This window comes from Myotis brandtii, unplaced genomic scaffold (assembly GCF_000412655.1).
Source record: "Myotis brandtii unplaced genomic scaffold, ASM41265v1 scaffold954, whole genome shotgun sequence".
Lineage (NCBI taxonomy): Eukaryota > Metazoa > Chordata > Mammalia > Chiroptera > Vespertilionidae > Myotis > Myotis brandtii.
In genome coordinates, this window is record NW_005371937.1 from 143,721 (window position 1) to 167,265 (window position 23,545).

At 48.4% G+C, this 23,545-nt stretch overlaps 1 protein-coding gene across 10 annotated transcripts in view; it reads left to right on the forward strand.

Moving 5' to 3' along the window:
- Positions 1-23,545, forward strand: part of LOC102245814 (calcium-dependent secretion activator 1) — a 247,162-nt gene that overhangs the window by 50,473 nt on the left and 173,144 nt on the right. For all 10 annotated transcript variants that reach the window (XM_014533224.1, XM_014533220.1, XM_014533218.1 and 7 more), the window contains exons 3-4: positions 10,343-10,454; positions 17,642-17,781. In XM_014533224.1, coding sequence (XP_014388710.1) covers positions 10,343-10,454; positions 17,642-17,781 — 252 coding nt within the window. The remainder of the gene's footprint in view (positions 1-10,342; positions 10,455-17,641; positions 17,782-23,545) is intronic.

Consider the following 23,545-nt stretch of genomic DNA (forward strand, 5'->3'; position numbering starts at 1 on the left):
TCAGGTGGGATTTAAAACCACTATGGTTAATATGGGCTCTAAGGAGAAAATAAAGTAGGCAACATGCAAGAACAGATGGGTAACATGAGCAGAGAGATGGAAACTCTAAGAAGGAATCAAAAGGAAATGCTGGAAATCAAATACCCAGGATCTGTCTTTAGGACAAAAATATAGTAGGCCGCGTGATACCGGTCAGCAAACCGGGACTCTGCCAGTGGCCTAAGCCCACACATCTAAAGAGGAAATACGGATTGGCACACAGATCTCCTGTATTTGAGTGAATCGTTGTAAATATTATTCCCCAGGCCTTCCACGGGCACCTGGCACGGCACTGCACTACACGTGGAATACAACAGTTAGCAGACAGACTTGGTCCCTGCCCTTATGAAGTTTACTGGTATAGTATATAGTTTGCTTCAATGTCCTCTTTAACCATCCCAAAGAATGTAAGTCCACGATAATCAAGCATTGCTCCAGTTAACTTTCACCTTGAATCTCATCGCACGTGTGTGCATGTGTGTGGAGGAATTCACAATTCAGGGATTTCATTTCTTCAACAAATGCCCACTGAGCCTGCCCCATGGTGCCAGGCACTGTGCTAGGTGCTGGGGATAAAGCAATGAGGGAAACAGAGATCCCTGCCCTTGTGCAGTTTACATTCTAGCAGGAAGAGGCAAACAGAAAAACAAGGAAGTACAGGTGATACTGGCTGGCCGCTGTATTTAAATATTCCACCCACCCGCCTGGCACTTCCAACCTCCCTTTTCCGGTTTATGCTCCCCCGAGCAATCTATGATACACGTAGTAGGAGGTCTGAAAGGTCCGGTGATGAAGTGGACGTGGGGTGAAGAGGAGACGACAATAATGTTCCTGTGACTAAGTCGGGTGCCTTAGGAGAACAGATGTGAGGGAGGGAAGCTACGCGGAGGCTTGTGCACATTGACTTCCTATTCCTTGGAGGGGGCACCATTGGAAATGTCAAGTAGGCGAACCGAGCCTTCATCTCTCCGCCTCTCAGACAACCCAGTTTCTGCAAAGCAAACATCTCATTTATGTAGGTAAGAGGTAGCCTCGCCTGTCTAGGACATTGGAGGCATCGCATCCTGTCAATCCGTTGACAGGAGACACCGCGATGACACGATTGATCTGCTTGCATAGAACCTCCTGCAAGCAGGCCCAAGGTTGGATGCGGTATCTTTGGGCAAGTATTAACGCTCCCTCTCAGCAGCGGGACCAAGGCATGTTCATTCCCTCAAATGACACTTCTCCCTTGTTAAAGCCCACACTTAATTTTATGAACCAAACCCATTTAACACCCAGCTCTCACGAGCCATCCACCTTGAATAAATGCAAATCCCAGCTTCGTGGCAGGAATTGCGGCCTTATGCTCAGCATCGCCATGGCAACTAATGACATCATCCCCCGGCACCAACCTGCACAGAATCCAATTCTCCAAGGGTCCTGCTTTGCTGCGAGTGGATGTGTTCCTGGCTGGCTCACATGCGCCTTCATAAATATCACTCTGCTGTCAAAGGTTCGCAGGGGATGTTTGCTGTCATTTTGGGAGGTATATTCCCTTTGTGGCAAATGTTGATTTTTGTTCTTGAGGCGGGTGGGGGAAATTCTAATGAAAATTACTGTACTTGATTAGCAACATTTGTTGATAACATATGGTCTGAGGAGGCTTCCGCAAATAAGAGGCTTTAAATAGTAAACAGAGATGTGACTGCGATGAAGCAGATGCTCTCCAAACACAGGGAAGGGCGTTTTGCCTGTGGATTTCTACCCCCCGCCACCCCCACCCCTCCGTGCATATTTCTCTCCCCTAGTTTCTCCCCCAGATCAAAGTGTTCACTTTCAAAGCATGGCACTGTGGCATAGGCTTGGAGAAATAATGTGCTGTGACTTTAAAAGTCTTCTCCACCCCCCAAAATATGAATTATCTGCTACTCATGTTTAGTATTTGGTATTAATAATGATGTAGTGTGACTAAGTGAGTCAGCCAGCTCAAGTGGGTCTGGAAGCAGCATTTGGGCACCACGTGTCTGAAATGCTACGAAACACAATCCCAAATTTTCCAACGCGCCAAGACTGCAGGAGGGAGCGCCATGAAGAGCTGCGAGCAGCAAATTGGATCACCATGGAGTGAGCTACCCTTGTCGGTTCATCTTTATGGATGCACTGGGGCGAGCACACTCTGATCCACTAATGAAGATAAAGCTATTCACATTCGACTGAGCCCGCACTCTACCCGTGTGTAGTAGGGGTCGGAAAGGACCTGGAAATAAATACTTTAGGCTCTTTGGCCATATGGTCTCTGTCATAGCTACTCCACTCGTTTTGAAGCACAAAACAGCCTAGGCAACATGTAGACAAACGGGCCTAGCCCTGTTCTAATAAAACCATTTATGGACACTACATGTCAATTTCAGGTAGTGTTCATGTGTCAGGAAATATTCTCCTTCTTTTGATTATTTTCAGCCATTTAAAAATATAAAAACCATTCTTAGCTCATAAGCAGGTAGTTGGCCAGACTGGGCTCATGGACCATAGTTTACCAACCCCTGGCTTATAATCCTGAAATGAAAGACATGTTGTGTATGCTTTCTGTGTGCTGGATATTGAGTTGAACAATCTATAATAATAAAAGCATAATATGCAAATCAAGCGAACGACCCAACAGCAGAATAACTGTCTGGACAGCCTTCCAGATGACCATGCTATGACACCCACTAGTGCCAGGCCAGCCAAGGTGGGTGTGATGCCATTGGTCGGGTGCCCAACCATTGCCGCATGATCGCCCTGCAGAGGGAGGCCCAGGCCACTGGCAGGTGGGGCAATGGATCAATCAGGGGGGCTCCACAATCACCCCAAAGAGGGAGGCCCAGGCCACTGACCAGTGGGCTGTGGCAGGTGGGCGGGGCCTCCCTCTGTGAGGGCAATCAATCATGAGGCTCCTGGACTGTGAGAGGGCACAGGCCAGGCTGAGGGCCCCCTCCCCCTGCCCTGAGTGCATGAATTTCGTGCACCGGGCCTCTAGTGTGTATATAAGAGCTTATCTCCTATTTATCCTTCCATGGACCCTCTTGGGTCAATTCTATTCTTAGCTCCAATTTATGATGTAAAGCCAGGGCTCAAATTCACACCTAGTGGTAACTGTATTCATTTCTGCACGTGGCATCTCTTGAAGGAGAATATAAGGTCCATAAGGGCAGCGCTGCTATCTCGTTCACCTTCGGACCCACAGCAGCACCTAACACAGTGATCTGCACATGGTAGACATTCAGGGAGTGTTTTCTACATGAAGGGAAAAGTGAGGGGCTAATCAGGTAGGATCCCTAAATAGTGGAAGTCAGAGCTTCATCCCATGCACGTACGTTACAGGAGTGCATATAGTACTTGGTGTGTGGAGGCTAGTGAGCCAACTGTTCACCTGTTTATTCCTCACCCTCGCGCAAAAGGTATTTGGTTTGGATAGGACACATGTGTCTCAATACTCATTTCTTCATATTTGGAGGTGCCACTGAGGGTAATGGCATATCTACTGTCTGTGCTGTGTGCTGGTAGCAATGTCTATCATTATACCTATTGGCATCCACCTGCTTCCAGGCCTTGGCCTCATCGGGGAGCCACTCCTTGACCTTCAAGGGCCTATGCCTTGTTCCTCAGAGAGCTGTCCAGCTGTGCGTGCTGCTCCTAGGAAACCCTGCATCCTCAGGGAGAGATAAAGCCCTGGTTCAAAAGAAGCAGTCACACCCTTGGTTATCTCCTGTGTCACTTCCTTCCAGAATCTCCTGAACTTGGTGATACAGTTATTCTGAAATTGTCACTTCTTCCTTAAACAAATACTTATTGAATGCCAGGCCCTGTGTTGAGTGTAGGAGATTTTTAAAAATCATGCTATGCTCCCTGCCCCCAAGATGTTTATCCTCTAAAGAGAGAGCCAGATACATACTCATAGTCACTCTAATGCTGAGCTGAGTTATGGGGAGGCAGTAAGCTCTGTGGTTTCATGCGTGGGCTTTGGGCTCAGAAACTCTGAGGTTGAATGCCAGCTCCGTGATAGCCTGAAGCCCTGGCCCAGTTACTAACCTCTCCAAATCCTAGTTCTCCTTTTATAACGTGGGGATAATAACAGAACAGACCTCACGGAGCTGTCAGAAGGATTAAATAAGATCATCTATCCCAAGCAATCAGCCCAGGTCCTGGCAAAGTCTAAGCACCCAGTAATTGGTGACTATTTTTAGCGTTTTTGCAAGCTCGCTGTACTGTGGGAGTTCCGTGGTAGACAAGCTGGGGTCGCAGCAGGGGATCCTCTCACCCACTGTCCTTTGTCTGCCTGTGTTCAGAGAGAAGTCAGTCAGTTAACCTTCCCAACCATCAGCCTCTTCAAAGTCTAATTTTATTTCAGTTCAGGGAAAGTTTGAAGAAGCGGTATTCATCTTAATAACCAGTCAGTGCACAGCAAAGGAAAAGAAATGAGCAGAGAGGGACGGCCCAATGAGATGGAGAGTCACTGATCCACTGTGGCCCCGCAGGCCGGTCGCCGCTTCCTGCACCAGCTAATTTGGCCGCAGGAATGTCGCACTCTGTGACGTGTACTGACCATGTGAATAAATCCAAACTGAGAGGTTGGAGCAGCCCAGTCCCGTTGGTCTTGAAAAGGAATTCTCCCATTGAGTTCACAGGTAACTGAAGTTGACCAGATCAAGCCACCAAGCAGAGAGCTGGGGAAGGTGTGAGGAAGGCGATACTGAGGCAGGGGTAAGAGTGGGCTGTGGAGTCAGACAGGTGTTTGCTCCCTGCCTGTGGCCCTTTGCTGGCCTCTCTGAGCCTCCGTTTTTCATCCGTACCTGGGTGGGAGGGTGTAATTGTAAGCCTTTCACAGGATGGCCAAGATAAAATGCATGCGTGACTGTATAACATTTTTGAGGTAGGAATTTGTGCCTTGCACATAGTACTCTCTGAATACATACCAGCTGTTTTTAATATAAAGATAGTCGGGTCTCCCCATGGCCAGAAAAAGACAAAGAGTGGACCTTTTCATGATGTTTCTTCCCAAAGGGGAGAGGGACAGGGAAGGATGCTAATAATTAAACCTCCTCGGCTCCTAAGAATAGAAAGATTAACAACAAGAAGCCAGGAATGGTTTTCACAGAGTTCAATGACTGTAGCGAGGGGCAAAGGTCTCATGTCACACCAGTGGCAGCCAGTCCCTCCTCAGTCCACACAGAACAGCCTCCCACTGCTGCCCCCCCTCCATCCATTTAGAACAGCCTCCCACTGCTGTCCCCCCTCCGTCCATGCAGAACAGCCTCCCACTGCTGCCCCCTCCGTCCATGCAGAACAGCCTCCCACTGCTGCCCCCTCCGTCCATGCAGAACAGCCTCCCACTGCTGCCCCCTCCGTCCATGCAGAACAGCCTCCCACTGCTGCCCCCTCCGTCCATGCAGAACAGCCTCCCACTGCTGCCCCCTCCGTCCATGCAGAACAGCCTCCCACTGCTGCCCCCTCCGTCCATGCAGAACAGCCTCCCACTGCTGCCCCCTCCGTCCATGCAGAACAGCCTCCCACTGCTGCCCCCTCCGTCCATGCAGAACAGCCTCCCACTGCTGCCCCCTCCGTCCATGCAGAACAGCCTCCCACTGCTGCCCCCTCCGTCCATGCAGAACAGCCTCCCACTGCTGCCCCCTCCGTCCATGCAGAACAGCCTCCCACTGCTGCCCCCTCCGTCCATGCAGAACAGCCTCCCACTGCTGCCCCCTCCGTCCATGCAGAACAGCCTCCCACTGCTGCCCCCTCCGTCCATGCAGAACAGCCTCCCACTGCTGCCCCCTCCGTCCATGCAGAACAGCCTCCCACTGCTGCCCCCTCCGTCCATGCAGAACAGCCTCCCACTGCTGCCCCCTCCGTCCATGCAGAACAGCCTCCCACTGCTGCCCCCTCCGTCCATGCAGAACAGCCTCCCACTGCTGCCCCCTCCGTCCATGCAGAACAGCCTCCCACTGCTGCCCCCTCCGTCCATGCAGAACAGCCTCCCACTGCTGCCCCCTCCGTCCATGCAGAACAGCCTCCCACTGCTGCCCCCTCCGTCCATGCAGAACAGCCTCCCACTGCTGCCCCCTCCGTCCATGCAGAACAGCCTCCCACTGCTGCCCCCTCCGTCCATGCAGAACAGCCTCCCACTGCTGCCCCCTCCGTCCATGCAGAACAGCCTCCCACTGCTGCCCCCTCCGTCCATGCAGAACAGCCTCCCACTGCTGCCCCCTCCGTCCATGCAGAACAGCCTCCCACTGCTGCCCCCTCCGTCCATGCAGAACAGCCTCCCACTGCTGCCCCCTCCGTCCATGCAGAACAGCCTCCCACTGCTGCCCCCTCTATCCATGCAGAACAGCCTCCCACTGCTGTCCCCCCTCCGTCCATGCAGAACAGCCTCCCACTGCTGCCCTCTCCGTCCATGCAGAACAACCTCCCAGCCATCCCTCCTCAGTCCGGGCAGAACAGACTGGCGGACACTGGACTCAGCAGCTGCACAGGCCCCACGCTCACACAGGCCTTAATTTGGGTGAAATGCTCTGTTGTTGCCATCTTGAAATTCTTAATAATTTTGTCTTTGAACTTGTGTTTGTAAGTGAAGTTTGATGAAACAATGGGACGTGCATTTGGGCAAAGGAAATACTGAGAGAAAGGAAAATGCACATCTTGGTACCTTGAGTGGCACTTTTTTCATGCTTTTTGAATTAGGAGCCCCCACTTTCATTTAGCACTGGGCACTGAAAATGTAGCCAGTTCTGATTAGATTGGAGACTCTCTCTTTTTGCCTGCTCCACAGGGCCAGGTTACCATTTTGAAACCGTGTAACGTGGGGTTCAGTAGTGACCTAACAACTTGAGGTGAGCCGAGGGTCAGGGTAGGAAGCCAAAAGCACAGCTGCGGGCCTGGTGGGAAGGGAAAGCAGCTCAGTGTCCGGTGGCCAGGGGTGGTCAGGGTGGCCTCCAGCAGCGTGACCTCCATCCAGCTGACCGGGTCTTGGAGGCCTCGCCTTGCCCCACAGTCCGAGGCATGTTGAATGCCTTGTGAGCTGAGCATCATTGGGTAGTAGCTGGGGTTCAAGCAGACTGGACTGGTGCCTGCTGAGCAGGCCACAAAATCCCGCACACCGGGTTCAGGGACAGCATCCTGGGGATGCAGTGTGGGGGGCCCCAGGCACTGGGATCAGGGCTCTTGGTGGCTCAGTGTGAAAGCATCTCATTCCAGAACTATCCTGGTTTCCAGCAGGAATCTTCCTCATCCCTATAACCAACCATGATAAATGCCCAAAGAGATAATTAGCACAATGAATCATAAATAATAATTTAATGCTCATGTTTTCGCCTATTTGCTAATCATTAATAGTGCTTGTTGTTGATAATCATGACAATAATCAAAGTGAGAGCTGTAAATTAGGAATTGAGAGATTTGTGTTCTAGGCCAACTTAGTTGCAATTCACTGGCATAAGATACACAAGATCTTGAGTTTCTCCTGTTTTTTCAATCCTATGTAATAAAGACAGAATATGCAAATTGACCATAACTTTGGACCAAAGATGGCGACATCCACAGCCAATAAGGAGGGAATATGCAAATTGACATGACAAGGCGAGAGGCAGCAGGCGGCTCCAGGCCGGAGCGAAGGCGGTGCCAGCAGCCAGGGGAAGGAAGGCCTATTCTTGCACAAATCTTCGTGCATCGGGCCTCTAGTTGTGAAATAGGGACGATACTAGCAGTCTTACTAGTTACCTTGTGTAGTAGGAAGGACAGTATCTGTCTTGCTTGCCCAGCAAAGGGACAGACTTAGTTAAGGAGCTTCCTAGATACGTGTTGAGTAGATAACACAAAACATGAGTGATCGTCACCCTTAGGAGAATACGTCTGACATATCCTTATTCAGAGAAGGGAAGGAAGCCAAAATGTGTTGTGTTTTCCTCCTGTTCCAAGCCTGCTACTATTTTTCTCTGTGAAATTAGGTTATTTTATAGCTGAGCACATGAGATAAAGGAACATTAATTAATTGGCCTCAAGTCCTACAGTATGTAAGTGATTAACCAGGATTTGAACTAAGGATATCTGGTTCAAAATGCTGTGCCTTGTCAAGTCGCCTTTACTCGGACAGAAATTGCCCTATCTTGGGGCTTGCCACAATTGCTGACGATCAAAATTAAGACTTTCTATCTATACACTGAACATTCTGCTGTTGGGTTTGAAACCTGTAACTTCTTGTTCTGCTCGTGTCCTTGTCTGTGTCCTCTTCCTTTCTCTATTGTGGCTGTTATGCTTCCTCATGGTTCTTGCCCACACAGACCCCCATGGGTATGGGCTCCCCTCCCCCATTGTTCTGGTGCTCTCTTGCCAACTCTCTCTAGAGCCCTCAGGTCTTTGAACTTATTTGAGTGCAACAGTGAGATTAGAAGTCAGATTTCTATCACTTACCAAAAAAAATGCAACCAACAAACAGAAAAAAATAGTCAAGCTTGCTGTTAGTCAAAAAATGCCCATGAAAATGATAATGACAAAATAGGCCAGGAAAAAAAAGTGACTAGGGACATCCAATGATGGCAAGACGCCCTGTGTTGTGCACTCTCATTCCCAGGTGGTAGAAGGACAGTCCCCACCTTTATGGAAAGCATTTTGGGGATAGGGGTCCCAAGCCTTGACAGTATTCATGCTTATTGACACATAAAGAAATGACCTCCCACCTAGGTCTCTGTCCCAAGGAAATGATCAGAGATGAAATAAAAAAGAAATGTCTATCCCAGTCTCAATCATAGAACAATGATTAAGTAAATTATAATGTATAATTAAATTATAACGTACCGGTAAGGTATAGTATTAGAGAGTAATTAAAAAGAATAGCTAATGAATATTTTACAATATGGAAATTGGCCACCATAGAGGGCAAAATGAAGAAACGTCTCTATATAAAGTTTTATCTCTTCCTGATTCCTAGTTTTATAAAAGAATATATATTTGGCATCATTTAGACAAAACGCATTAAGTGCATTCCAGGTGCTAAGCACTAGGTATGCAATATAAATAAAACACAGTCTCGGTGCTTACGGAACTTCCAGAATCATAGGGGATTCAGCTATAAACAATCATACAATCAACAGTTAAAATCCAGTGATTGCCAGGACAGGAAATTAAATAATACGTTTAAGAGCGTTTCACACTGGAGCCCAATTTAAACCAGGAGACCATGGGCCATGTTCTCCGGGAAAGGGGTGTCCAAGCTGATGTAAGAGAGAACCAAAAGGAGGGTGTGGTGGGAAGAAGCACCAGCAAAGGGAACAGCCCTGCAACAGCCCGAGGTGGCCTCGACAGACGCCCATGGCACTGCAGCGGGTGAATGGGAGACCACACCAAGGGGTCTGGATGGCATCTGTGGGCATTGGAGCAGCTACCACGGGAGGGTTTAGGGCAGGGGCTCAGTGCAATGCAGTGACACTTCCAGAAGGTCAAGTTTCAGATACAAGAGTGGGTGGAGATGGCCCTGTAATAGCAAGTAAGAATAATGATCATAGTTGAAATAAAAAAGTAATGTCCATCCCAGTCTCAATAATAGAACAATGATTAAATAAATTATAATGTATCCATAAGGTGAGTGAATGGAGAGGCCACATGTGAGGGGCCCCTCAGGGGCTCCTGTCAGCCCCGCCTGGCACTCTACCCTGTGCTAGGTAAGCCAGGCTTTCCTCTGGGGTGGTCTGAGACTCAGATGCCCACACACCATGAGTGGGGAAGGGACTTTACCACTTCCCTCCTTCCATCTTTCATGACAGGCTGAGCTCCATCCACTCTCTATCCCACTCATCTTTGAATGCCAAGAGAAGTGAGGCTCCTCAGCACCCCACTTCCCACTACTACAGAAGTCTCGTTTTAAAGTCAGGTGTTGGCTCAGACCAAATGAAGCCCCATCTCAAAATCTGGAACTGCAGCTTCTAAGAACCAGGGACTCCGAGGATGCGAGGAAATATTCGTTAGTGGTTACCTGAAAATATGTGTAGGTATAGCAGGAGCATGAGGGAAAGTTCTCACCACTTGATTTCATGCTAACTCCTCCTGATTCCTCCCCGTGCTCCGTGAAGACCCGTGGCAACTTTCTGAGCATCTGTCTTGCATTTGCCTAACAAGATAATTAACACTTTTTGTCACTGTGGCAGCTTTTTTTGGGGGGGGAGGGAGGATGTGACAGCCAGCGCTGCCTCGGTTAACCCTGCACTCCCCTGACCCAGGAAGAAGGCAGCTGAGTTTAGCATCATCCGGGCAGAGGTCTCCACACTGACCTCTCCCATTCTGTCCACAGCTGGGGCACCCAGGGCGACTTCTCCACGACCCACGCGCTGCCTGCTGTGAAGGTGAAGCTGTTCACAGAGAGCACCGGCGTCCTGGCCTTGGAGGACAAGGAACTTGGGCGGGTAAGTGCTCCCCTCACAGCCGGTACACACAGAAGAGAGCGGGTGCCTCCAGGTCCCCCGAGGCAGCATTGCCAAGAGCTGAAGGACTGGCTTGGCCATTTAGATCCCGGGGTGCTCTCTGCATGGACGGTGCAACCTTGAGCAAGCAAGTGCTTCAACCTCTCCCAGCCTCAGCTTCCCTGCCCCCAATCTGGTCACCACAGCTTCCCGCTGCCGAAGACCAACTACCAAGCAGGGTCCTCCAACCTTCCAACCCACACCCCTCAGGCCAAAGCGCTCCATGCCCTTTACTATCCTGAAGTGAAAGTCTTAGGTGACTTAACAAACCGACCTACCTAACAATCTAAATCAACACAACATCACATAAAGGGAGAATGAAAGGCAATGACTCAATAATAGTATCATTTCAAGATGTGAAATTATAAAAATCCGCTGTGGAGGTTGGCAACTCCAAAGCCTGAGCACCAGTGAACTGACTTATTGAATGGATAAACAAGTGTTGGTAACAACATTGCTTTTATTTCCCTGGAAAAGTGCTAAATATACTTTGAGTGCATGGGTAACAAATCTTTTAGAAGATGGACTCAGTTAGTTATCAACAGGTTTTCCCACCTGCGTTTATAGTCAGTGGGAATACTCAAAAGTCAGGTGGGATGCAGGACAATTCCCTATTGGAAAGGGTTATCTCACTCAGTTCCCAGATGTTTACTATCCCTGGGGCCCACCATGCAACTACCACACCAACAGAGCTCAGCACCAATGATTTTCAACCAAAAAAGTCCTCCCGCCCAATTTTTGAAACATCCGGTGGATGGTACCACTCCCTTTGAGTACTACTGAGATCAGAAAGGCATTTCTTCTTGCATCTCAACTATTGACGCTGCACCAAAAAGCCAGTGGTATTTTCAGACCGGAAGTTAATTAGCTGGAAATGCTTCCATCACCCTACACTGCATATAATAACATCTGAGCTCTGGAGCGCAGCCTACAAAGGCCCGGGTGATCCGGGATCAGGCTTCTGCCTGCCTCCTCAGCCCTTTGCTGCCACTGAGCCCCAGCATCTTCAGCCAAATTTGAGTCCCTCAAATAAACCAAATTCTTTCCCGCCTCCGGGGCCTTTCTGTCTGCCTGGAGCCCTGGCCCCACCTCCTGAATCTCTGAAAGGCTACCTCTTTATACATGCCCCCGCCCCCCTCCTTGGAGAGCCCTTGCTGGCTGTCCATCCTCCTTTAATTGCTACCGCAGCCCTTGTTCACATCTTCCACTGAGCCTATCACCACTGAGAGAAAGAGAGGAAGAATTTACAGAAATGTTTACCTCCGGCCTCCCCACCAGGCTGTGAAAGCTCCATGGAGACAGAAACCTAAATGATTTGTCCGCCACCCCATTCCCAGAGCCCAGCACATAGACTCTCAATAGACTTCATTTCCCACTGGCCGAATGAACAATCCCTTCTGAAAGCTGTGTGACTTCAGCCAAGACTTCTAACCTCTCTGGGCCTCTGATATTTTATCTAGAGAATAAGAGAATACCCCAAGATAAGCACACAGGTGTGCGCACATCACAACGCCAGCAAGAACACATTACCCACACTTCCTTCTCTCTTCCTTTGTCTTTTCACTTCCTTTTCTGCCTTTCATCTGTAGACATGACCTGGAGTCATATTACTGGGACCCGCATCACAGATGGAAGTAAAACACAAAGCAAACAAAGCTAATAGCAAAAAGAGTGCTCCCCCCCCCCAAAAAGGAGGGGGATGAAAGAAAAGAAGACGTGTAGTGTTTTCTTTGAGAAATGACAAGTATTCATTTCTGCCCCTCTGGAGAGGCACACAGATGGGGAAGTTGCCTGCCTTTTATTTTTCTGCAAACTTCTTTTTCCATGAAGAATCGTGTCAAGAATCCTGAGAGTCTCAGAGAACTAGGATATGCATGTTAGAAGAGACAAGCCCAGGAGCACTCAACCTGAGTCCAGGGAGGATTCCAGGGGACCCGGGAGCCCCTGGAAATTGTCTGCAAATAGTGTGTGTGTGTGTTGGTGGGGGGCAGGGGGGAGCGGATATGTGCATTTTTCTGGACTCACTAGTTCAAAGCTTTCACCAGCTTCTCAAAGCTGTTCCCACTCAGAAAAGTTGAAACCACTGGGCTAGTCAAAGCCTTTCATTTTGTAGATGAGAAACTGATTCCTGAAAAGGCAGGAAGCTTGTCCAGAGCCCCCCGGTTTGCTGGGGCCCAGGCAGTGCTGGCCAGCACTGTCCTAAGCCCTTAATGTGCAGCCCCTCGTCCAGCCTTCACCATGGTCCTAATGAGGCAGCTGCAGATAGCACTCCTCCATACTGACTGGCCCGCTGGGCCCAGAGGTGGTAATTCACCAGGAGTGATGTTGCCTCACCGCAGGGCCACTTTTACTACACCACAGCGTCCTCAGCAGAAATACACTCCTCAGCTCTGTGGCCATGAGCTCGCCACAGGCCCCACACAGCCATTCTTTTCTTAATAGATCATTCTCTCTTATATATTCCCCCAGATACTAGTTTACACTTGTTCCTGCCAGTTGCTCTGGTGCTGGCCTGCGGGCCCTGGTGCCAGCTGGGGCGCCCTCTGCTGGTGGCACCGCCACAGGCCGCAGCTGTGACTGCTAAGTGGTCTTTTTCAATGTGAAGTGCCTTGGAGCCCTCAGGAGAGTGTGTCTATGCCCGTGGTCAGCAAACCGTGGCTCGCGAGCCACATGCGGCTCTTTGGCCCCTTGAGTGTGGCTCTTCCACAAAATGCCACATGCGGGCGCTCACATACAGTGCGAAGTTGACTTAAAACTTTAAGTAAAGTTTATTAAGTTAATTTTAGGGAACGTTGTGGAGTGAAAGAAGATGTAGTGTCGAGGATTGAGAAAGGTATGTTGAGATGGTTTGGACATATAGAGAGGATGAACGAAAGGAGATAGACGAAACAAGTATACAAGACGAGTGTGGATGGGAGAGTTGGAAGGGGTCGACCTCAGCGAACGTACCTCAATCAGATTGAGGACGTTTTTAGCAAAGGCCAGCTTAGGAGTACCCTAATTAGGTTAATAACAATGTACCTACCTATATAGTTTAAGTTTAAAAAATTTGGCTCTCAAAAGAAATTTCAGTGGTTGTACTGTTGATATTTGGCTCTGTTGACTAACGAGTTTGCCGACCACTGGTCTATGCTGTTCTTCCCAAGCGTAGCAGGACACAGCCACATTCAAAATCCCGGTTCTACCTTCATTCATCCCACAGTAGTAACTTGTTTCATCTTTATTATGTTTCATTTTTATTAACCTTTTTAATAAATAAATAAATTAAAAGCCATGCAGGCTATAAAAAAAATTAAATGGACTTGTAGTGAAACCATTGATCCCTTCCACCTCACCCTAGTATCACTTCCCAAAGAAAGAGCCTTGTTTTCAGTTTATTGCAAATAGCCTATGCATATACAAGCATAGCATATATAGGCATGTGTGCATATATCCCTCTTTAAAAAGGAGCACACACTAGAAAATTATTGTATGCATACTGCTCTGCACTTTGCTTGAATTATCAGTGTATTTGGAGATTAGTCCATGTCAGCCATATTGACTTCCCTCCTTTTTCATAGCTGCATAGTATTCCATTGTGTGGATGCATCAGAATTTATTTAGGTTGTTTTCAGTCTTTGGCTATATAAACAAAGCTTCGGTAAATGATCTTCAATTTATTTCCTTGCACATATATGTGTATCTGTATAGGATAAATGTCAAAAAGTATTTTGCTGAATGAAATTTGAATTTTGATAGATACTGCCAAATTGTCCCCAAAGGAGTAGTATATGCCAACTGATACTTCTACAAAAGGCACGAGAGTGACTATTTCCCCAAACCCATGCCCATACTCCAATACTATCCAATTTTTATGCATTAAAAATGATTGTGGGCCCATGTGTCCTGTCATTTGTGCTATGCACAGAGCAAACAGGAATAATGGCAGGCAAAAACTGAACCTCAAAACACGTAAAGGCTATGGACATAAAAACTAGGACTTAGAGCGCAGTGTGTGGGAGAGCCCATAGCCAGGGGACACAGTCCAGTCTGAGGGGTGGGGATGCCTTCCAGCCAGGGGAACACAGAGGTAGGGAGGGATATCAGGGTGAAACAGTCCCCTGGGAGCACCTGCCTGGGTGCCCAGGTTCCTAAGAGCAGCTGGGGCAGCTTACCGCTCCTGCATGGGGCCAGTTGTGTTCCCACATCAGCATCACCACATCAAAGCACAGCACACATGGCTGCGGCTGAGATGACGAAGTGCTTGATTAGCAGCCTGGAATGTCCAGATGAGGTGTCTGGGCTGCGCCGGGCTTACGTGCACCCAGAAGGACCCTAATAATTCAGCAAGGTTGACGCGTACAGAGGAGTCGTCGACCGGTCAGGAGGGTGGGGATGAAGACAGAGGAGAGTGCAGTGACCTCATCTCCCCATCCACGCTGGAGAGGAGGTCCCCCCAGAGGCCCCCACGTGGGGGAAGAAGTGTTTGTAGAGAGGCCAGTACTGAGCAGAGGCCATTTGCTTTGGCAAGCAGACATCACATTGGCCGTGGGAAACGCCCAGAACCATATGGTGGGAGGCCTGCTGACGAGCTCCGGGCGCCCAGGGCACTGCTCCCACTGACTTTGCCAAACGGGCAGGAGGGAAGGAGGCCCAGGGCCTGGCCTGCTGTCTTCCGGCCCAGGCTGGGCTTCTCCTCTGAGCTCCCTGCACATCACCCCACCTCACCTCCCAGGAGAGAGGGTCGGCCTCGCTGGGATCAGCAGCCCTCCTCCCACCCTCCAGGCTCAGGTCTCAGGATACAGTAGATGACAGAGTTCTCTTGAGGGCAGGGAGTGGTCCCCCTGACTCATTTACGTCCAGCGTCCTCCAGCAAGTCCAAGGCCACTGGTGCCAGTGACGTGAACTTACATATATGATGATCGAATCTTAGCTAAATTAACCCTAAATTAACAGAATGAACAAATGCCCAAAGAGATTCCCACAGAGGAGCTCTGATTGAAGGTAGTCCTAATATTCAAGCCTGGCAAGCAGCATGAAAACGGTGGCCTGCCCCCAGGCCTGCTCGCAGAGTTCCGTCACCACCCGAGACTAAGCGGCCGGTGATCACACAGGACCCACGCCAGTCAGGACTATGGGAAATGCAGACTCACATCCCATGCCCTTAACGATCAGCCTTGCCCTGAACATACAGCAAGTAAGGCTAATCATAGAACACAGCCACCACCATGCGCAAGACACTTAGACTATAGTTTTTTGTCTTTAGCCCATATTTTAAGACGTCTATATTTGTGTATGTTCTATGATATATGTAATTAATGTTAACACAAAGTAGACATATAAATGTGAAATATATATATGGGTATATATTTTTACTGATATTTATATATCAGCATATCATATTTTCCCATTTTGTTTTGTGTGTTTTGTTTGTTTGTTTTTAATAAATTGATGGTTTGTGGCAAGCCTGAGCTATTCCATCAGCACAATTTTTCCAAAGGCTCAGATGATGATTAGCATTTTTTTTAGCAAAAAAGTACTTTTAGACATAATGCTGCTATACATTTAATAGACTGCAGTATAGTGTGAACATAGCTTTTAGATACACAGAGAAACCAAAATCTTTGTGTGTCTCACTTTTTTGCGATTCTTGCTTTATTGCGGTGGCCTGGACCTGAACCCGCAATATCTCTGAGGCGTGCCTGTGTTCATATTGATGTATTTTATATTGATAGTGATACAGTTACAGACATTGGGCCAATTGCTCAAAAATATCTTACTGATGTAGGGCATGGTCAAAAACACGTTGGCAGCCTGTGGTCTGAAATATGGGGATTTCTTTTATTTCAATCATAAGACATTGAGAAGACTCTAATTTTGTCTTTGGCAAAAATATACAAATTTCCCTTCATCAGAGAGAGGGAATTTAATGGAAAAAGAAAAAAAAAAAGAAGAAGGGTCAGGCTTGGAGTCAGAGGGTGAAAAATCAGCACAAGCGAGGCCTGTGAAAGGGGTGGATGGTCCTTTCCTGCCTCGGCCCCTCCTCTTCTCGGAGCTCTTGATGCACAGTCGCCCAGAGAGCCCTGGGCCCCTGGCCTCCGAGCCCAGGCTGAGCTCCCATGACAGCGGGGCAGCCTCTGCAGGGCCCCTCCCAGCCCCTCCAGAGGTGACAGGAGCCCAGGAGAGGGGCCGGCCTGCCCACTCCTGGAGAAAATAGCTTTGAAAGCAAAGCCAAAGCAACCAGGGCAGGCTGCCAGCGCGGAGGCAAAGCTCAGCCAGCCCAGCTTCTGTTGTCCTGTGTTTAGTTCCCATTCCCGGGTTCAGGGGATCTTCCAAATTCCGCTCCTCCCGGGTGCACGCTCCCCAGGCCCCACGTGGCTCCCGGGAACTCGTTCATCTCCCTGCAGAAGGCGAGTCACTGAGCTGCACTCACAGCTGCGGAGGCAGGGAGACCTGAGGCACAAGGCCCAAGGGCGCACCATCCCCGAAGCCACTGCGGAGTCTGTCTCCGAGCCCACCCTTCCCGTCAGGGCAGAGCGGGCCGTCCTGTGATGAGATGAAAGTGCAGCTGAAATCGGTTGAGAAGTGTGACTGGCAGCAGGTCCCTTCCCTCTCTAAATGGCACATTTCCCATCCGTCAAATAAGGTTCCCCACCTTCCCTGCAGCCTCTGAGGGCTTCTCCTGCTGCGATGGTGGGAGGGATCCCAAAGGATGAGGAAGAGTGGGCGAGCAGTGCCCTGTGAGATGTAAGGTGTTTCTTCCCTTCACACCCGTCTTCTCTGGGAAGAGGATGATGGGCGGAGAACACTCTGTTGCTGTGGTGCTTCTGAGCTTTGGAAAAGTAGGAGAGCAAAATCACAGAAACCACAATCCTTACTTTTAGAGAATTAGCCAGGGAGAGAGAGAAGGGAGCAGAGAACAGCATTTCTGTCCTCGGGCCGGGCTGGGTGGCAGGAGGCAGCCGGGTTGGGAGGCAAAGCCTTGGTTCTGAGTCCGATGGCCAGGATCTGCTTCACATGACTGCCCTCCCTTAGGGCGATGGAACCTGCGCAAGACACGCTTCTCCGCAGCAAAGTTTCTCATACACCAAAACATGCCCATAGCAGCGCTTCTGTTTCCCGGCTAAGACGGTTGTCCTTTATCCCAACAGGTTATTCTCCATCCCACCCCGAACAGCCCCAAGCAGTCAGAGTGGCACAAAATGACAGTCTCCAAAAACTGCCCCGATCAAGACCTCAAAATCAAACTCGCTGTCCGAATGGATAAGCCTCAAAACATGAAGCATTCTGGGTAAGTGCTCCTTCTCTGAGGGGCAATTTTGGACACGCTTCTATTTATTTCTTAACATGTTTTCTAAATAGGAAAACTGATCCTCAGAGAACCACATGGAAAGAAACACAAAAGATGCATGAGAGGTTATTAAAATACTTACACTCATATTTTCAGTTGTCTGCAGTGTGCATGGAGATTGGGTCTAGGACCCCTCAGGATGCAATGGCGTAGGGTTTGCATGTAGCCTAGGCACATCCTCACATAAACTTTAAGTTGTTTCTAGATTACTTATCATTTCTCATACAATGTCAGTGCTATGTAAACAGTTGTTATACTATATTGTTCAAGGAATAATGACAAGAAAAAAGGTCTGTACGTGTTCAGTACAGACTCAGCCATCTAGGCCTGACTGCATAGTAGACACTGGCCACAACCTACCATTTTTAGAATATTTTTTATCATAGTTGGTTGGATCGCAGGACACGGAACCCATGGAAGCAGAGGGCCGGCTGTGCCATAAGCTTCCTCTGTTCTTAGGATCACCGCCCTGTGTTTGCCTCGGTGCTAACTGTCGAGATAGAACCATTTCCTTCTCCTCTGGGCCGGGATCCCCAGGACAGCCACTGCCTTCCTAGAAGCATGCTGGGTGATTCCGGCTTCAGAGGTTTCATTGGCTTCATCTACCTTGTCCCAGGCATTCTGATTTCTCAGACTGTGACTCCCTCCTTTGCACCTTCGTTAACAACTACATACAGAGGGTGTGAGCGGTTGCCCTTGGCGACCTTCAAACAATCAACTCATATGGAGTCAGCTTTTCCTCCTTCTTATATTCCTGGCATATATTCCAAACTGTTGAATGGGAATTCTCCCGCATCTCACTCCTCTTCAAGGTATACATCCGGGTTTCAAGCAAACGGTTGGAGAATTCTGTGGGGTTTCTGTAGCACAGGGAGAAGTTGGCATCTTTAGCAAAACCCTGGCTCACAGCGGGAGACAGAGAAAGAAAAGTGAGGAGGGGAGGGCAGACCAAAGAGACAGGCCAAAAATATGAATGAATATCTGTCCTCAAAACTGCTCTTTAAAATCTTCCTTAAAGGGATCAGTAGCTCAACCCACATTCCTGGCTGTGGGAGCCTCATACCAGGAATTTCACAAATACTCCCTCATGTCATCCCCAGAGCAAATACTTGGCGTAGGTATTATTTTTTCCATTGGACAAGTTCCCACATTTTTTTTCCTTGACTCTGTTGGAAATTGAACTAACTGATCTGGATTCAGGAACTTTTCTGTTGATTTATTTGTAAAATTATTAACATATTTCAGGTACCTTGATCCTATAGATGAAAGAAGAAATATGTAGCTCACTTTGACCTGTTCCATAGCTATTTAATATCACTAGACTGCCATTTAAAGATTACCCCTGCCAGGACGTATACCAGGAGGGCCTAGAATAGTCCTGAGAAGTGAACAGTGGGCACCTGGATACAGCACCATCAGAGTCAGCGTGGCATGAGCCAGGGGAGCAACCTTAGTTGCATAAGAGAAGATTCAGGGAAAATGGAAATATTATGAACTACATTTTTTTTCATTTAAACTTAAAATAGCTTTACTGAGCCCCATTGTGTGGGGGAGAGTGATAGAAACTTCAGAGCAGTGTCGCTGCTTAGAGGATTAGAGAGAGGAGTTTTTAAGAAGCCTGGCTGAGGTCATGAGTCGTATTCACTTCGCTGTGTATTGAAACATAAAAGGAAACTCAGAATTACCCCTGGTTGGTGGACTATGGCTCGTTGAATGAGCCCCTGGCCCGTTCAGAACAACTTTTCTTTATTGAATAGAAAAATGTCAGTAAGAACATCAACACTGCCTTTTCGCCTTAAGACATTGGTACCTGGGCATATTTGAGACTTAGCAACTCCTCAGTGGCTTTCTAATTATTATTGTTTACATCCACGTAGTGTTTTAAGTTCAGGAAGTACATTCACTTACATGATCTCATTTCATCCCTGAAACAGCCTCACAAGGATTAGGTATTATTATCCCCCCATCTTAATAAATGGCCTCTTTCTTCACCCAGTTGCTCAGACTAAGATCCTTGGAGTCATCTTGGTCTCTCTTTCTCTCTCACCCCCCATCTCATCCATCATCCAATTCTCCTCACTCCACCTTCATAATAAAGCCAGAGCTCTGCCTCTCATCACCACCTCCACATCACCATTCAAATCCAAGCCTCCAGTACTTCTCCCCTCACTGTTGCACTTGCCTCATATGCAGTCCCCCTGGTGTCCTTGCCTCCCTGTAGTCCATGTAGAATAATTCTTTTGTAAAACACAAGTCAGATCCCATCACTCAAATTCTGGAGAAACCCCCACTGATTCCCCACCTCATTCAGAGTAAAAGTCAATGCTGTTACCATGGCTACGGGCCCTGTCTGATGAGGATTTCATTACCTCTCTGACCTTGATCACTGCTCCAGGCATACTGGCCTCCTTGCTCTTCCCAAAGACTCCAAGTGGACCCCCACCGCAGGGCCCTTGTCCCCATGTTTCCTCTGCTTTGAATGCTTCTTCTCCCCCACGCAGATGTCCACATGGCTCACCTGGGTTTCTTCATGTCGCCGCACCTTATCAGAATGCCTTTCTGGGCCCACCTGTGCCCCCCTCTCTTTCTTACTCTGCTTTATTTTTACTAGAGCACTTATCATCGTCTCACATTTCATAACTTCCTTTATTCGTTTGTTGTCTGTCTTCTCCACTAGACTGTGAGCTCCTTATCATTAGGGACATTTGTCTCCTTTGTTCAAGGAAGCAACTACAGAGCCTGACATGAAGTAAAAGTCCAATAAATTGTTTGTTGCATAAATAAGTGAATGAATGAGCCCCATTTTACAAATAAGGAAACTGAGGCTCAGAATCTACATTTTACAAATAAGGAAAAGACTTGCCCACGTCAGAGTCAGCCTCAGAGCCAGGTCTAGAATAGTTTCAGTCCAACCTTAACTACAAACCTGAAACTTAAATTCAATGAACCACAGTCCATCAACCTGGAGTAATTCAGAATTCCGATTTTCCTTTTACATTTTAACAAATCCTTTTTTTAAAATAATTTTTTATTTATTCATTTCAGAGAGGAAGGGAGAGAGAGATAGAAACATCAATGATGAGAGAGAATCATTGATCGGCTGCCTCCTGCATGCCCCCCATCGGGGATCGAGCCTGCAACCCAGGATGTGCCTTGACTGGGAATCTAACCACAACCTCATGATTCATGGGTCAAGGCTCAACCACTGAGCAACACCAGCCAGGCTGTAGCTCTGCCTTTTAATGAGAATATTTATTTAGCCTATTTATATTTAATACTAGAGGCCCAGTGCACGAATTCATACACCAGTGGGGTTCCTTGGCCTGGCCTGCACCCTCTGGCAATCCAGGACCCCTTGGGGGATGTTGGAGAGCTGGTTTTGGCCTGATCCCCACAGGCCAGGCCAAGGGATCCCACTGGTGCACAAATCCGTGCACCAGTCCTCTAGTATGCATATAAGATCTTTGGTTAATATCTTCCCACCCTCCCTCCTCCCCCCTTCCCTATGAGATTCATCAGTCTGTTCCATGTTTCTATGCCTGTGCATTGAGCATCTGTCCCCTGGTGATCATTGCACATCATAGCTACCGGCCAGTCGGTCAGTCTGCCAGTCACTTAGGCTTTTATATATATAGATAATTATTGAAATGGTTAGGTTTAAATTACATTGCTGTTTGTCATCTTGCTAGTTGTTTTTTGTTTGTTCCATCTAATCTGTTTCCTTTTTCCTCTTTTTCTTCCTTCTTTTGAATTAATTGAATGCCTTTATTATTCCATTTTATCTTCTTTATTATATTAGTATATAGAAATGCCAATTTGGTCAATTGCCTAGACTGTAATCTTTGGCACTACCACTTACTAGCTGAGGGCAAGTTGCTTACCTCTCTGGACCTCGTTTTGCTCCGCATGAAATGGAGGTAATGCTAGCACTGGCCCCGAGGGTTATTGTGAGGATTAAATGAGTTAATAAATGTCAAGCATTTTGCTGCAAGGTGAGAGCTACAGCTACAGCAGAGTCGGTGGTGGTGGTTATCATTGGTGCTGTTTGCATTCACCCATGCTTTGCGCCTTTCCTCAGCCATGGGTCCTGCTAGGCTGCTACAAGACTGAGCCACTAGAGTCTCAGCGCCTCCCCGCCTTGTTCTCTCTCACTCCCCCGGGAGGGGAGGGAGGCCTCCCGGGAGGAATCATGGTTTTTGTCTCACTGTGACTGCTCTTCTTAGAAAAAAATTGTCATGAAGAATTTCTGGGGGGAAAAGATTTTGCCCAGAGAAAACAAGGGCCTCCCTCTACTCCTGGACCAGGGCAGCACCAACCCCCATTTCTGGGCTTGTCAGTCACTCTGGCTCCTTTGTGAGGTGCTCATGGGCTACGTGAGGGGGCCACCTGCTTTTCTCCTGGCACTGGCTGCCCATTCCCAGACACCCTAACAGAAGATACACAATAAAACATTTTCCCCAGGGATACCTATTGAGTGCCTGTCATGTGCACACTAGTGCTAACCACAGTAGGTGCTTAATAAACAGCCGAGGTCCTACTTCACTTACAGTCACAAACACCACGTGAAGGACACTGTTCCATTTTTTTATACACCCGGGTGCTGCCCTGCCAAGTAGTCCAGGGCAGGGAACCCTGAGGCCAGGGAGTCTTCCATGCCTTTGACTGGGATTCCTGGGACTTAAGTTGAACCCAAGTACACCTTCCTCATGTCTCTTTTTTAAAAGATGTTTTTATTGATTTTTAGGGAGAGAGGAAAGGAGAGGGAGAGAGAGGTAGAAATATGTGTAAGAGAGAAACATCAATCGCTGCCTCCTGCACGCCCCCTAATGGAGATTGAGCCTACAATTTGGGCACGTGCCCAGACCAGGAATAAAACTGGTGACCTCTTGGTTCCTGGGTTGATGCTCTACCACTGAGCCACACCGGCTGGGCTTCCTGGTCTCTTGTTAGTCCTTTATAGTTCACTCTGGCCTCTCATAGAACTAAAATGCCGCAGGAAGTGGTAGGGATGACAGTGGCCCACTAGCATGGGACTTACCGAAATGCTACAGGACAGGGTGCATTAGAATCCTGATGCAAAATGTGACCTGGAGACCCACACCCAGACATGTGCACCTCTCCCTGTCTTCCAACAGATAGGTGCCTGAGAGCTGGACATCGATTGAAATAAAGAAGCCAAAGGTGAATCCTTTGCAAAGTTGGTAGTTACAGACTCTTTCTACTAGGACTACTCTTTCTACTACTACTACCACTACTACTAGTAGCAGCAAGAATAACAACATGCAACAGCAATGCCTAACATTATCAAGTTCCTACTACATGCCAGTTACTGTGCTAAACACTTCACATGCATCACCTCCACCAGCCCTCACAATAACCGATGGAGTAAGTGCTGTGCTATCCCCACTTATGGCCGAGGAAACTGAGGCACAGGTAGCTAAGCCAAGGGACAGCTCACGACAGGCCCAGGATCTCACCTAGGTGTTCCCACTCTGAGTCTGAGATATACCCACCAGGCCAGACTTCGGCTCACGGCACCACGGTGCTCGTTTATCTGTTCATAAACCCAGCTTTCCACATATCCAGGCGGCCTGGAGAGAGAGCCGGGGGCCACCAATGCCCGCACAGACAGCTGTCCGTAGGGTGAGGGCGGGGGGCACCTGTGCGTCTGCAATGACAGGCTGCATCTGCCCCCGGTGCTTCC